Source organism: Bidens hawaiensis, unplaced genomic scaffold, assembly GCF_021521415.1.
Source record: "Bidens hawaiensis isolate Kalapana, Puna unplaced genomic scaffold, B.hawaiensis_p1.1 tig00004774_1, whole genome shotgun sequence".
NCBI lineage: Eukaryota > Viridiplantae > Streptophyta > Magnoliopsida > Asterales > Asteraceae > Bidens > Bidens hawaiensis.
Genome location: NW_027491298.1, coordinates 1,735,332 through 1,749,496, shown reverse-complemented (window position 1 = coordinate 1,749,496; position 14,165 = coordinate 1,735,332). Strand labels below are relative to the sequence as shown.

Below are 14,165 nucleotides of genomic sequence, written 5' to 3'. Positions count from 1 at the left end.
GACGGTTTTTTGAATAAAAAAGATTTGGAAAAATTTGAACTTTTGCTCTAAGATTACAAAATAATTTGGACTTGCACGGCATTATTTCCTCAAATCTCGTCTTTTACCTGACTTTCTTTTGAAATTTGGCCTGCTCCCTCTTTATTTTTATCTGTTCTCAAAGCGTCTTGCAAGTCCAAATTATAAAGAATTTTGAGAAAATAAAAACTAAAATGGGACTTCTCTTTCTAAAAAAGGCTATTTTATGAATTTTCCTTTTTTAAATTATGTTTATGGGGTTTGGCACCCTAGATTATCTTTTCCTACAAACTCAAATTTGAAATTTTATCTTTTCTTTTTCCTTGAACAATTAAACTTTTACATCATAGTAATGGAGTTTTAAGCATGATTTTTTATTTTGCACCTTAACCACTTTAATATTTTACTAAAGTGAGAATTGCCAATATAAACGAAACTTTTAAAAATTCTCTGGTTGTTTTTTACACTTTCTCAAACCACCAGATTGTTTTATCTATAAATAAAGACTTCTTATGCATTTGACCCGAATTCCTTTGTATGTGTCTCACCAAACCCAGATAGCTTTTAAATGGGTTATAACATCTTCTTAAATTAAAAATTAATCTTACCAAATATTTGATATAAAAATCCTATAAAATGGGGATATACTAAAAATTAATATCGGATTTAAAAAAAATGAAATTATTTATAATTATAAAACAATTTTATAGTAAAAAAAATAAGTGGGTCATGGGTCTCACCAAATCCAAATAGCTTTTAAACGGTTTATAACATCTTATTTATTTGTGAAACCTGTTTCATCATTAAATCCTAAGTATATTATTAACTTACTTAAAATAAATAAAGTTAAAATTCAAAAAAATATATAAATACTAGAAACAAAAATTGTAAAACAACCCTCGTAATACGAGATAAAACCTAGTTTAATATATAAGTTAGTTTTTCTGTAATAATTTGAATACTTACAATTTTAATATATATCTAAATTACAATTTTGTTCAATTTTTTGTATGAAAATTATTGAAAGTAACTTATTTATTTTTACTTCATATATCTAAAAAATAGAGTAATCTGTAAGATTACTTAAATCCTTACTAGACTAATAAGATTATGCACCAACTTTTGTGACGTGTATTATGAATTTAAGGATTTTGACAATGTTTCTTTCATTGTCCCATCACTACAATTTCATGATTTTCATCATATTTTGTTGTTGACTTCATTTTGCTTTTCCTTTTCGGTTCTTTAAAATTTCATCATGAAATCCTTCTTAACTATTAAATAAGAACTAGTATGAAGCCCCTATGTTGCGGTTAGAGCGTAAAACCATGAAAAAAGTTATGTTGAAACGTTTTATCGAACTCTTGTGTTGATAGGGCTATTAGACCGGGCTTTGCGATGTGACTATTAAACCAAAGTGAAAGTAGACGTCAAAAGTTTAACCACCACACTTGTTGTGGCGTGTTAACACGCAAAAGTAGACCAAAACATAAAACATATAAAAGAATAACTAAATCGACTTAGGACCGAAACGCTAAACGGGAAAAGTAGACGTAAAAACGTTGGACCGCACACGCTCGTTGCAGCCTGTTAAGTCACAAAATTTAAACTGAAACATTAAACGAAAAATTTGTAAAAGTTGAAAAGTATTGGGGACCAAAGTTGAAATGGAAAAGTGTTAGGGTTAAAACTGAAAAATGCTTTATGACAAACTTGTAAAAGATAAAATGTATAAAGGTTAAAGGTAAAAGGGAAAAGGAATATGGTGCTGTTAAACGCCTAAGCTTAGACAGAAAACTCATCAAAATGACATAGCTTTGATTAAAAACAATCAAAATTTAATTTATTTCCTAATCCCTACCATTTAGCATTTGTTTCTCCACAGCCTGATCTCCACCCAATCTCGCAAGCATCGATCTGCAGAGAATTTTCCAAGTGTTTTGTTCTCGTATCAGAACTTAATTACTTCTTAGCAATCAGTCAATTTAAAAATTGATTTGTATTCCCCGCTAATGATTTCATCAGATACTTCCCAAAGCCCAATTGATATGCGATTGGATATAGACTTTATTATTTTAGCAATTATATAAAAATCTTAATGTTTATTCTTATTTACTCCACCGTCAATCATCAATTTCACCTTTTGTTCATCAATTTATTAATATTAATAATGAGTTGTTCATCAATTTAATATTAATACTCAACTTTTGTTGATACAGGCACATACACAATTAACAGATTTAGAAGTTTAATAAGACAAGGAATATTGTGCTCGATTGGATTAAGGATTGGATCAATGGTAGATCGATACTTGCGAGATTAGGTGGGAGATCAGGATGTGGAGAAACAGATGCTACATGGTAGGGATTAGGAAATAACTTAAGTTTTGATTGATTTTAATCAAAACTACGTCGTTTTGATGAGTTTTCCGTCTAAGCTTAGGCGCGCAACAACACCGTATTCACTTTCCCCATTGTATATATACTACTATACTAGTATTTTTTCCCCCCGCGTGGGGGGGGGGGGGGTTGAAGTGTAACCAAAGTTTGTTTCTAGTTCTAGAGTCTATTGATCATCATTAAATTGTCTTTAGCAAAATCTTAAAGTTACCACTAAGAAAATCCCAAATCCAAAACTACACATGCAGAAGAAGGCAAAATTAATAGCTAGCACCGCAACTACAAAATCATCCTCTTTACCGATTCCAACAAACGTACCATATGACCGTTTGCTCCAAGTCATGACCTGCAATTAAAAATTTGACCATGTCAAAATCTTTTTAGCAAACAAAGTCCACACCAAGCGTTTTAATATGTCTTTAGAAAGTGAGTAAGTGATGTGGTCAGATTTCTATTATTAAGAGTGTTATGTTTTTGTTTGACAAATTGGCATTACCTGGGCATAACTCTTGGAGATGTTATTGTTTCCCAAGTGTCTGCATCGATAAGAAGCCCTTCCTATTGTAAAAAACCAAATAATATATATTTCTTACCTTTATTTGATCAATAATAGCTTAATCTAAAGTGTGTAGGATCTGCATAACCTTCTCCTCCTTGACTTCCACATTGCTCATTCACGATGCATTCATTTAAAACATTCGAGACTTCATATACAAAAATGAAACCACCTTATACGCTTCATCACCATCAACCACAAATCCTATCATCTATCGTCACGCCCGCGATACCACCTCTACCATCACACAACCACCCAAACCGTAACCAACACCATTATCTCTCTCTCTCTCTCTCTCTCTCTCTCTCTCTCCCCCTCATGTCTCATACAACAGCACCACCATATTGAAAAATATTAGTTTACTTGGTGATTAGTTCAGAAAGTAAAAGGTTAGAGAATTCAATTATATATTACAAAAACGAAATGAGATTACCTTTACAAATGAAGCAACATCAAGCCCTTGTATAAGTACATATTGCTGAAACTATTAACAACAAATCCACTAACAAATCAAACAACCATTTACCATTACAGAAAATTTACAATCCAAAATATAAAGAACTATTCAGCATTACAATCCAAATTATAGGAGCAAAGCTTCATAACTGTCGAGGTTGCATTACATGGGAACATAACCTGCATTTTACAACATGATTTAGTAATAAAACCAAGATATTAGTTAAAAATTGGGAAACTAAGAAAAAAACTTACCTTTCCACAAAAAATAGTCCACAAACATCAATCAGTATCACATGACGAATTAGTTTCAGGTGTAGGAAAAGTGTTGGTGATATAATAAAGGGTCCTGCTATGGACACCGCCACACCACCACCCTATACGCCGCGTATAGGGCTATACGCGGCGTATTTGAGTACGATTTGACGTCCTAGCCTGGCTCTGTCATAGGGTTGTCGGATCGTACGGGCTATACGTCGCGTATTGGGCTATACGCGGCGTATTAGCTTTTGTATATTATTGGAGCCCGGCTCCCTCCCCTCCCTCTCCACCATTTCTTTTTTCCTTTATTTTTTTTCTTAACCCTCACCCTCTTCATTCAACCAACACCAACAACCATATATGTTTCCGGAGTCGGACGAGGAGATGCCGGATGGGTAACAGTCAGTCGGAGTTAAACCATGTATGTTTCCGGAGTCAGACGAGGAGATGCCGGACGGCGCTAACGGTCAGTCGGAGTTAAACCAGGTTTCGTTTTATCTTTATTTTTTACATGTTAGGATATAGTTGTAGATGTTAGGACAGAGATTTGGTGAATGGTTTACTTTAGAAATTTTTCTAGGCACCGACCGTTTGACGGTAACCCTAGTTCGCCGGGCCTCCTAAACTTAAAATAGATTTCCCGTATTGTTACCGTTAGCACTAAAATTTTTATTATATTATTACTATTAAAATATTAATATTATTATTAAGATATTGTTGTTATGAAAATATTATTGTTAGTAAAATAAAATACTATTATTGTATTTATTAAAATAGTATTATTATTAAAATAATAATATTTAAATACTATTTAAATATAAATTATTATATTTTTATTATTATTATAAAAATATTATTAAAATAATTATAGTAAAATACTATTAAAATATTAATTATTATTATTTTTATTCTAAACATATAATTATTAGTATTAAAGCATTAATTTTTCTATTATTATTAGTACTAAAATATAATTATTATTATTAGGTACCTGATGTACGCCAGAGAGTCAGATGCCGGGGTTAGGCGGCAACGCAAGACTTTCGGAGGTACGTTTGTATAGCGTATTGTATAATATAATATAATATAATATAATATAATATAATTATATTATCATATTATATTATGTTATATTGTATTATGTTATATTTATGTTAGTGAGTTTTTCTAGAAAAGCCCACCAGTGTTGTCTTATTATGGTTTTTTTTTCCTTTTTTTTATTTCTTTTCTTTTGTTATTTTTAATGTTATTTATGATTAATATTAATATTAATATTATTTACTTATGAATAACATATTATTATTCGAAATTCGATAACGGGCGTTTAGTAGCAGGACTTATTTGAGAAAATTGACTGTGCGAGACGAACTTATAATTTATTGGCTGGTTCCGTTATGGGCATCTTAAATCAGTTACAGTGGCTTACCTGGGAAAACTGGCATTTCCAAACGAACTTTCAATTTCTTGGCCGCTTTCGTTATCGACATCTCAAATCTGGCTCTTCGATTTATTCGAACTCCAACGGTCTTGACCGTCGGTCACCACCTACATCCGTAGTTGTGTTCACTCAAACACATATGAGTCGTCACTAAGCTTAATTTTAGGCTTGTTATTAGTTTTATTTTTAGTTAGGGGTATTCTAAGTTGATCATCTTGCGTATATTAAGAGAATTATCAACTATATATATATATATATATATATATATATATATATATATATATATATATATATATATATATATATAGTAGATGTGTGGTATAAAAATTCATTGCGCCGACATAACCAGCAGCAGATCGAGATACTAGTTTGATGAGTTTGAATCTCTCGGATCCGCGGTATCCGCTAACGGCGGCGAGAATGGGAACCTCTACTTTGGAGAGATAGGTGGAAATTCGGTCATTGCTCCAACATAACGAGCACCAGATTGAGATATTAGTTCGGATTTAGCTGAACCGGTTGACACGTATGCAGACGTGGATTTAGGGTTCGGTGTTGACGCGGATATTAACACAGTTGTTTACAGCATTGGTTGACAGGTTTGCATAATACACAATGAAAGCACAAACTCAAACAACAATCCATACAATAGCAATTGTCTTCGTTATTTTTCTCTTCTTCTTGTTTGATTGGTCGTTGAAGAGAATTGCTACTGTATGGATTGTTGTTTGAGTTTATGCTTTCATTGTGTATTATGCAAACGTGTTAATATCAGCTTCAACACCAAGCCTAAATCCACGTCAGCATACGTGTCAACCGGTTCACGTAAGTCCGGGCTAATATCTCAGTCTGGTGCTCGTTAAGCTGGAGCAATGACCGAATTTCCACTTATCTGTCCAAAGTATGGGCTCACGTTCTCGCTGCCATTAACGGATATCGCGGATCCGAGAGGCTCAAACTCATCAAACTAGTGTCTCAATCTGCTGCTAGTTATGTAGGCGCAATGAATTCTTATACCGCACATCTACTATATATGTATACGTATATATATACGCCGATAATTCTTTAATATACGCAACATGACCAACTTAGAATACCCACAACTAAAAATAAAACTAATAACAAGCCTAAGCTTAAGCTTAGTGACGACTGATATGTGTTTGAGTGAACACAACTACAGTTGCCGGTGGTGGCCGAAGGTCAAGACCGTTGGAGTTTGAAGATATCGAAAAGGCGGATTTGAGATGCCGATACCGAGAGCATCCAAGAAAGGCTTCGTTTGGCACTGCCAGTTTTTCCTAAGGTAACCACCGTAACTGATTCAAGATGTCCATAACGATATCAGCCAATAATTTGAAGGGTCGTTTTGCAATGTCAATTTTCCCATAGAAGCCCTACTACCGAACACGCTTTGCCGAATTGTGAATAATAATATATTATTCATAAATAAAATAATAATAATAATTATTATTATTATAAATAACAAAAAAAAGAAAAGAAAAAAAAACAAAAAACATAAGAAGACAAGCTGGTTGGTTTTTCTAGAAAAGCTCCTCTATACGCCGCGTATAGGCCTATACGCAGCGTATTAGTTTGATTCCAACCTGCCCTGCAAAAGCTGGGCAAGGTTGTCAACTCATACCTTATACGCCGCGTATAGGCCTATACACGGCGTATTGCTTTTGCTGAAAATTATTGGAGCCCGGCTCCCCTCCCTTCCCTCCTTTCCTTTCTTTATTATAAATGGAGACGTTGTATCTCTCAACGTTCAACTGAAAAACAACACAACATTTGTACTATATATACCCAGAATGTCTTGGTTTAACCATTTATTTCCAGAGGAGGAGCCGGGTTACGCCGCTAACGATCAGCCTGGCACGTCGTGGTTACCCGACTTGAACCAGATTTCGTTATATAATTATTTAGTATGAATTTGGTAGTTTTTTTTACTAACACATACTGCATTACGTTTTGTTAGGAGTATGTCGGGTATGATACCCAGCCCCAACAACCTTACTGTCATCCCGAACTGTTTTATGGTAACACTGGCTCGCCGGGCTTGCCAAACTTGAACCAGGTTTCATTATATAGTCTTATTGTAAATATATGGTTATGTTATTATTATTTTAATATTCTTATTTATTATTAAAATATTATATTTTATTTTTTTATGGGTATTATTATTATTTATTATTATCACTAGCATTGTTGTTTGAATTTCTAATTTATGTATGGTAGGAGTACTTCGTGTCAGATTACGATAGTCAGCCGTCGTACCCGTCATCTATCGCCTGGTCGGATTATGGAGGCAGCCAACGTCATCGTACCAGCCACCGGTAGCAAATGATCCGTTTTATGGAACCGAGTCTTCATTGCACCATGGGCGAAATGATCAAGCCGGGCCAAACCCAAATAACGAAGATGGGTACGATGACGTCTATATACGCGAGGTGAAGGTTTCGTATAAAACAGATGCCGTAAGACACCGTGTGTTTTGTTTAAGTTAATATTGTTTGTTTGTATGTTATTTAATAAACGGCTTAAGAATTAGCGTAAAATGTTTCAGATTTTTGAGAGCCGCGAGGAGCTGGAGAAATGGGTAAAAATTAAAGGACGGGAGCATGGGTTTGTTGTTGTGTCCCACGGTCAAGGAAAAACGCCGTGGACCTTGCATGCAATTGTGGAGGCGAACCCAAAATAAAGGCGACGGTGAGACGTACCGCTAGCATCAAAAAATGCTGTCCGTTTAAGATCCTGGGCAGGTACGACTCGAGGGGTGCATGTTGGAGGGTTCAAGTGGTAAACGAGACTCACAACCACGATCCCGTTGAATTCGATGAGGGGTGTGCGTCTTTTAGAAAAATGAACACCGACCAGCTGGATACGGTTGAGAGTTTACACAGGGCCGGCGTGAAGCCGCAAGAAATCGAAGTAGCCCCCGCGAAAAGTTTCCCAGCATGCAACCTGTAATAAAAGATATATACAACCACACCGCCAAGATTAGGTGGGATGGGCTACCAGGCGACACCCCTATGAAGGTAGTTCAAAACACTTGTAGTTTTAATGTGTACTTGTCGTGCTTGTAATATTTACCAAAGTTTTATTTCATCCAATGCAGGCGCTGGAAAACTTTCTCGCAGGCAACGGTTTCACGTTCTATACCCGGGAGAGTGATACCAACGACAAAACGGAGGAAATTTTCTTCTGTCATAGTAAGTCGCATAAGATGTGGTGCGCGTTCCCCGAGGTGCTAATGATTAACACGACGTACAACACCAACATGTACGACTGGCCGTTGGTTCAGTTTATCGGTGTGACCTTGACATCACAGTCGTTTTGTATCACCGCCGCGTTTGTGATCAGGGAATGGCAGAGGAACTTCAGCAGGGCTCTGGAGAAACTTATACAAATGCTCGACGACTGCATGGAGCCACGCGTGATCCTGACTGACGCGGACCAGGCCTTCATGAACGCATGCGACACAGTCTTCCCTAATGCCACCAAAAATTTATGCAGGTGGCACATATCCGAGAATATAAGGAGAAAATTTAAGGGCCTATATAACACGAAAATGGGGACGGACTTTGCGTACTGGTGGAAGGTCCTGTACCAGTTGCCGACGGTGCAGGAGTACGACCACCGTCACCTCAACATGGAGCGTCATTTGATATGGGACGATAGAGCCGGTGAGTCCTTCTTATCACCTGACAGTTTTTAATAGCCTAAACATACGTCTTAATAACGTTTCATTTTATTTTTCAGAGGTATGGCAATACATTCGCAAGAGCTGGCTGGATCCATACAAACACAAGTTTTTAGCCTGCTGGATCGACGAACGCCAAAACTAAGGCGAAACTACGACGAACCGAGTTGAGAGCCAGTATGCAAATCTGAAAAGGTACCTCAATGGAAACAACAACTCGCTCGACACAATTGCCAGGCAAATCCTTAAAATGGTCAACTCGCAGATGAAAGAAATCGGTAAATCTTTTGAAGCCTCCTGTTCGAAGGTCATGGAAGGACATCGACAGCACGTCTGGTTGAAGAAGCTAATAAACAGGGTGTCGATTCACGCTCTGGGTCTACTTGTGAACGAGAATGGGTTGATACACAAGATGTGTGACGGCGGCGCTTCATGCGACCACCATTTGTATTCGTCTTCGGGGCTGCCATGTGCTTGTCGGATTGAGTGATACATAGTTAACGACACGTGTATCCCAATAGAGGATGTTGACCCGTTCTGGAGGAGGCTTAATTTTGACCCAGCCTGTCCACCGAACGAAGAGCCAGACTATGCAGCAGGTCTACCGGACATCACAGATACGCTATCGTCCATAGATGACCCTAATCAAAAGAAAGTTTTTTCGCCAAGCTCTTGTCTGCTATTCCAGGGAGATCTAAAAAGAAGGTGCCAGAAAAAAGAGAGGATCCTCGGGGGCGTCCCAAAAAACCAGATCCCACGAGGCACAACGCACACACCCCCGCTCCAGATCTCCCTAGACACAGCTCCTACAACCCATCCTCGTCACAGGGGCCCAGCCAAGAAACCCCACCCCATCCTCGCTGACTCGTTCGTTGTCCTAGTCAGCGTCACGGTTTAAAACTCCTCGTGGACAACCTAAGACGTCGAAACCTATGGGAGCTCACCTCGGGTTTCCTTTGATGGTTTCACCAGCGCAAGTACCGGCGATAGAAACGTTTAGGAGTGTCATTCCTAGCTGGGCCCAGCCGTTCGTCACAGACATCAAAAACGTACGCCCAGACGGTAACTGCGGTTTTCGATCAATCGCAGTGGGTTTGGGGATACATGAGAAAGTTTGGCTGGATATTAGGCGGGCGATGGAGAACGAGCTGGAAACGAACGAAGGGTGGTGGAGGGCGATGTTCAAAAAAGAGGATGACAGATTGTACGGCTGGGTTCATTCCAGCATTCCGTACTCCAACACGGTCAAACCGGCGCCGCCGAGTCGTTGGTTCAGCTTACCCGGTCACGGGCACGTGGCTTGTGACATTCGTCAATTTTCGATTCATGTTCGTATTGTAAACCCGACCCGTTGGGTCGTTTCGATGTATTAAATATATTTTAATAAAGTGATTCCCGACATTTAATGTTCATTATTCGATGTTCGTTGTCATTCAAGTATTTATAAATTCCCGAGCCTTTAAGTAATCAAGCCGTACGGGTTAAACACGTAAAACCGAAAACTATTTAATTTAATTATGAAGTTTAGGGTTGAAAATGTAAACTTCAAAAAAAAAAACTATATTTAACTAAAAGTATTTAAATTATCTTTTAAATGGTTATTGAAACTTCAAGGGCCAAACTGCAATATTCTTATTTAAAATATATTAAAATAATCAAGCTCAACCCTACCCCCAACCCCTGCCCGTTTTTCAGACCAACAAGTCCGGCCGCCGGAGTGGCGGTGCCGGCGACTCCCATCCACCCCTAAAACCCTAAAATTTGACCCGGAAAAGTTGTTTAACGCGTTGTATCATCGATATTACATGGTAATCAGCATATTAATTACATCATAACAAACTTATTCGCGAATTAAATCCCGTGATACTCGCCAGATTTTACGGGAATCAAAATTAAAGCATTTAACGTGTATACGCTCAAGTAGTAGTATAAATAGGACCTTACACAACCTTTACAACTCGCTCATACTTCTCTTTCTCTCTAAATCACACTATAATTATCATAATTGTTCTTCAAAGCTTTGGCTCCGGCATCGTCTTGTTCTTCACCAAATCATAACATCTAAAGGTAATTGATATATGCTTTTTAATATCGTTACACCAACAAACAAAACCCCTAAACTTACTGAAACAAACATGGAACAGAAACCCCAATTGAAAAATTAGGTTTTATGTTCTTATAAGATGAAGAAGATGAATCTGTTAATTATATATATATAATATTTTTCAAGCTCAAACTGAATAAACACTTAGACCAACTGGTTAACTTCACTGTGTTGTAAACAGCAGACCGGGTTCGAAACCCGGGTCAAGCGTTGTCTTTTTGTTTAAACTGTTACTAATAATATTATTATTATTAATACTATATAACTTTAAAATTAATAATATACATATAATAATAATCAGTACCTTCATGAATACGAGATCCAGACCAGTTGGTTAAGACATTGCACATTCACAGCCAAGACCCGGGTTCGAAACCCGGGTTAAAAATCATTTTTTTATTATTATTAATATTATTCATTTATATTATATTAACTTAATTAATCATTTAAAAATCATTATAAAATCATAAAAACTTTTTTTAAATTAAATAAAAATTATGTAAATTGAATATAAAATATATCTCACCATTTTACGTTTAAAAACCAAGTTTCTCGATTTCGTAAACCATCATTAAAAATCGTTATTAAACTTAACGTAAACTTAATGTTCTAAAATCGTCTCGTTAAAGCAATAATTACGTTCTCGTCTTATAAACAATAGTTCAAGTATCTCTAATGTTTAAACTTCATAATTCTCGCCGTTTTAAACTATTTATATCTTATTAATCAACAAGTTACCATTTAGCATGAATAATAATATAATAATCAAAGAGCCATAAGATTCGTAATAAAATTATAAAATAATAACTAAATTCTAAAATTATTCGTGCAATTAATCAACTTTAAAATCCCGTTAGAATAGCCGTTAAAAGTCGTGTTTATTCTTATTTATAGTTAGTACGGATTGACCGCTTCGGTTTCCTTTGAAGCCTTCAAGTTATTCTTATTCCTTTTTTCACTTCAATTACTAAAGTGAGTTTTTCACCACCCCTTTTTAATGTTTTAATGTTTTGGAGTAGCATATGTATCCTTATAAAAATTCAAGTATTATTTCTTCTATTACAAAACTACAATTCGTATATGGACTTGTGTGTTACTTGTATTACTTGCACAAATATTACTTGCACGATTGGGAAGCCTCATTAAGTATGATCATACGCCCCCCTTTGCACTCCGGTCCATTTGTATCGAGTGGAAAAGGGCCTCATTACCCAAGTACGTTGGTTGTTACCAATTGAAAAGGACCTTACTTGCGCAATTATCCAAGTACGTTGGTTGTACCAACTGGAAAGGACTTACTTGCTCGTTTACCACATGTCTATGAATTGTATGGTTTTTATGTACGTATTTAAACTGTGGAAACTCACCAGCTATATTTATTGCTGACCATATTTTATACATATGTTACAGGTACCGTGATTAGAGGATGAAGGACTAGAAGACACTTAGAATACCTAGGTTATTTAATAAACGAGACATTTGTTTTGATTATTGTTTATATTTGATTTAAACTCGTATTGTTTACTTGATTGAACTTGTGTACTTGGCTATTTAATGAATTAATGTTATTATGGTCACTTAATAGTGCCCCGTGTGTTTGAGCAATCTGTATGTCACACTCGGGCGTTTCCGCTTAAGCCGGGGTGTTACATGACTGCTCAGACATACGCGTGTGTGTTAGTCAACCTAGCTAGCAATCAGACTGAATCTTACTTCCCATTGAGAATCGGTCCTGACTTGGTTCTGGATCCACAGGTTATAGGCATCGCAAACTAGGGAGGTGATCACTAGATATATATCAACCCGGTAGGGGATTTCCCATTGCCTACGCCAAACCTTAGTTGGGAAAGAAGCGCCGATCGAATGGAAAACAAGGTTCGGACAGCGTTTGAAGGAGTATGAAGACATACGCCAGGGTTGGCGAAGGGAATCCTCTAACGTAGATCTAGACAGCTTATAGAAAACATTGTATCAATGGACAAAAAGTCTATAATAATAATAATAATAATAATAATAATAAATATTAAATAATAAATAATAAATAATAATAATTTTAATAATAATAAATAACAATAATTAAATAACAATAATTAAGTAACAAATTAATATTAATATTAATAACTAAATAATAAAAAATAAAAATATTAATAATAATAATAAATAATAATAACTAAATAAAAAATTATTATTAATATTAATAACTAATAAATAATGAAAATTAAATAAAAAAATAGGCCTAATACGCAGCGTATAGGCCTATACGCGGCGTATTGGCCCCTTATATCAGTTGCCGGCAGCTCAACAGCCACATAATTTCAAATTTCAAACTCCCGCCCGATCAACCGACTATCCACACACGAGCCTATATCGGACGGACACCGACCGGAATACCAAACAAGCCGACGAGATTTCACCCGACACCGACACGACATGGAGGTAATTTTTTAATATTATGTTGATGATGATGATTATGTTAACATGATGATGATGGTGTATTGTTGATGATGTGATGATGATGATCTTGTTGTTTGGATGGATAAAACCGTCGGCCGGAGTCCGGCCGTCGGTTTACAGGGACTATCAGATGCGGCGTATATCCCTATACGCGGCGTCTGATATAGTTTTTTTTTTATTTTCTGTTTTATTATAAATATTATTATAAACATTATTATTAATATTTATCATTATTATTATTATTAATATTATTATTGTTGTTATTGTTATAATTATTATTATTATTTGTTATTATTATAGTTTGTGGACGACGAGATTAAGGCCGAGCTCGAGCAGGTTGGGCGGGGCCAGGGCTATGTACGTGGCCAAGGCCAGGGGCGGGGCCGCGGACCCCCCAAGGGCAACGACGTGTTGCTCACCTACCCTCATGTGCAGTTTGATGAGGGTTCTCCCGTCCACACACAATACATTTGCCTACGCCAGATGCACCCGTTTCCCAGCACGATTATATCCTGGTCGTTTTTGGAGTCTTGTGACGCGCACCAGCGGGCAGCTGAGTACATTGGACAGGATACGCCCTGGAGCCGATGCTTCAGTATGCCACTATCAGCCAACCGGGAGCTGACACTGGAGGTTTACAGCACGATATGCGTTACGTAAGTTTACTCCACATTGTTATATTATATTGTATTATATTATATTATATTATATTATATTATATTATATTATATTATATTATATTATATTATATTATATTAGAATATAACATTATATTA

The 14,165-nt window shown here is 36.3% G+C and overlaps 1 protein-coding gene across 1 annotated transcript; it reads left to right on the top strand.

Moving 5' to 3' along the window:
* Positions 1-8,240: 8,240 nt before the first annotated feature.
* On the top strand, positions 8,241-8,976 carry LOC143628056 (protein FAR-RED ELONGATED HYPOCOTYL 3-like). Its single transcript, XM_077097733.1, has 2 exons — positions 8,241-8,814; positions 8,891-8,976. Exons 1-2 carry the CDS (start codon positions 8,241-8,243, stop codon positions 8,974-8,976), a joined length of 660 nt encoding a protein of 219 aa, XP_076953848.1.
* Positions 8,977-14,165: the final 5,189 nt, after the last annotated feature.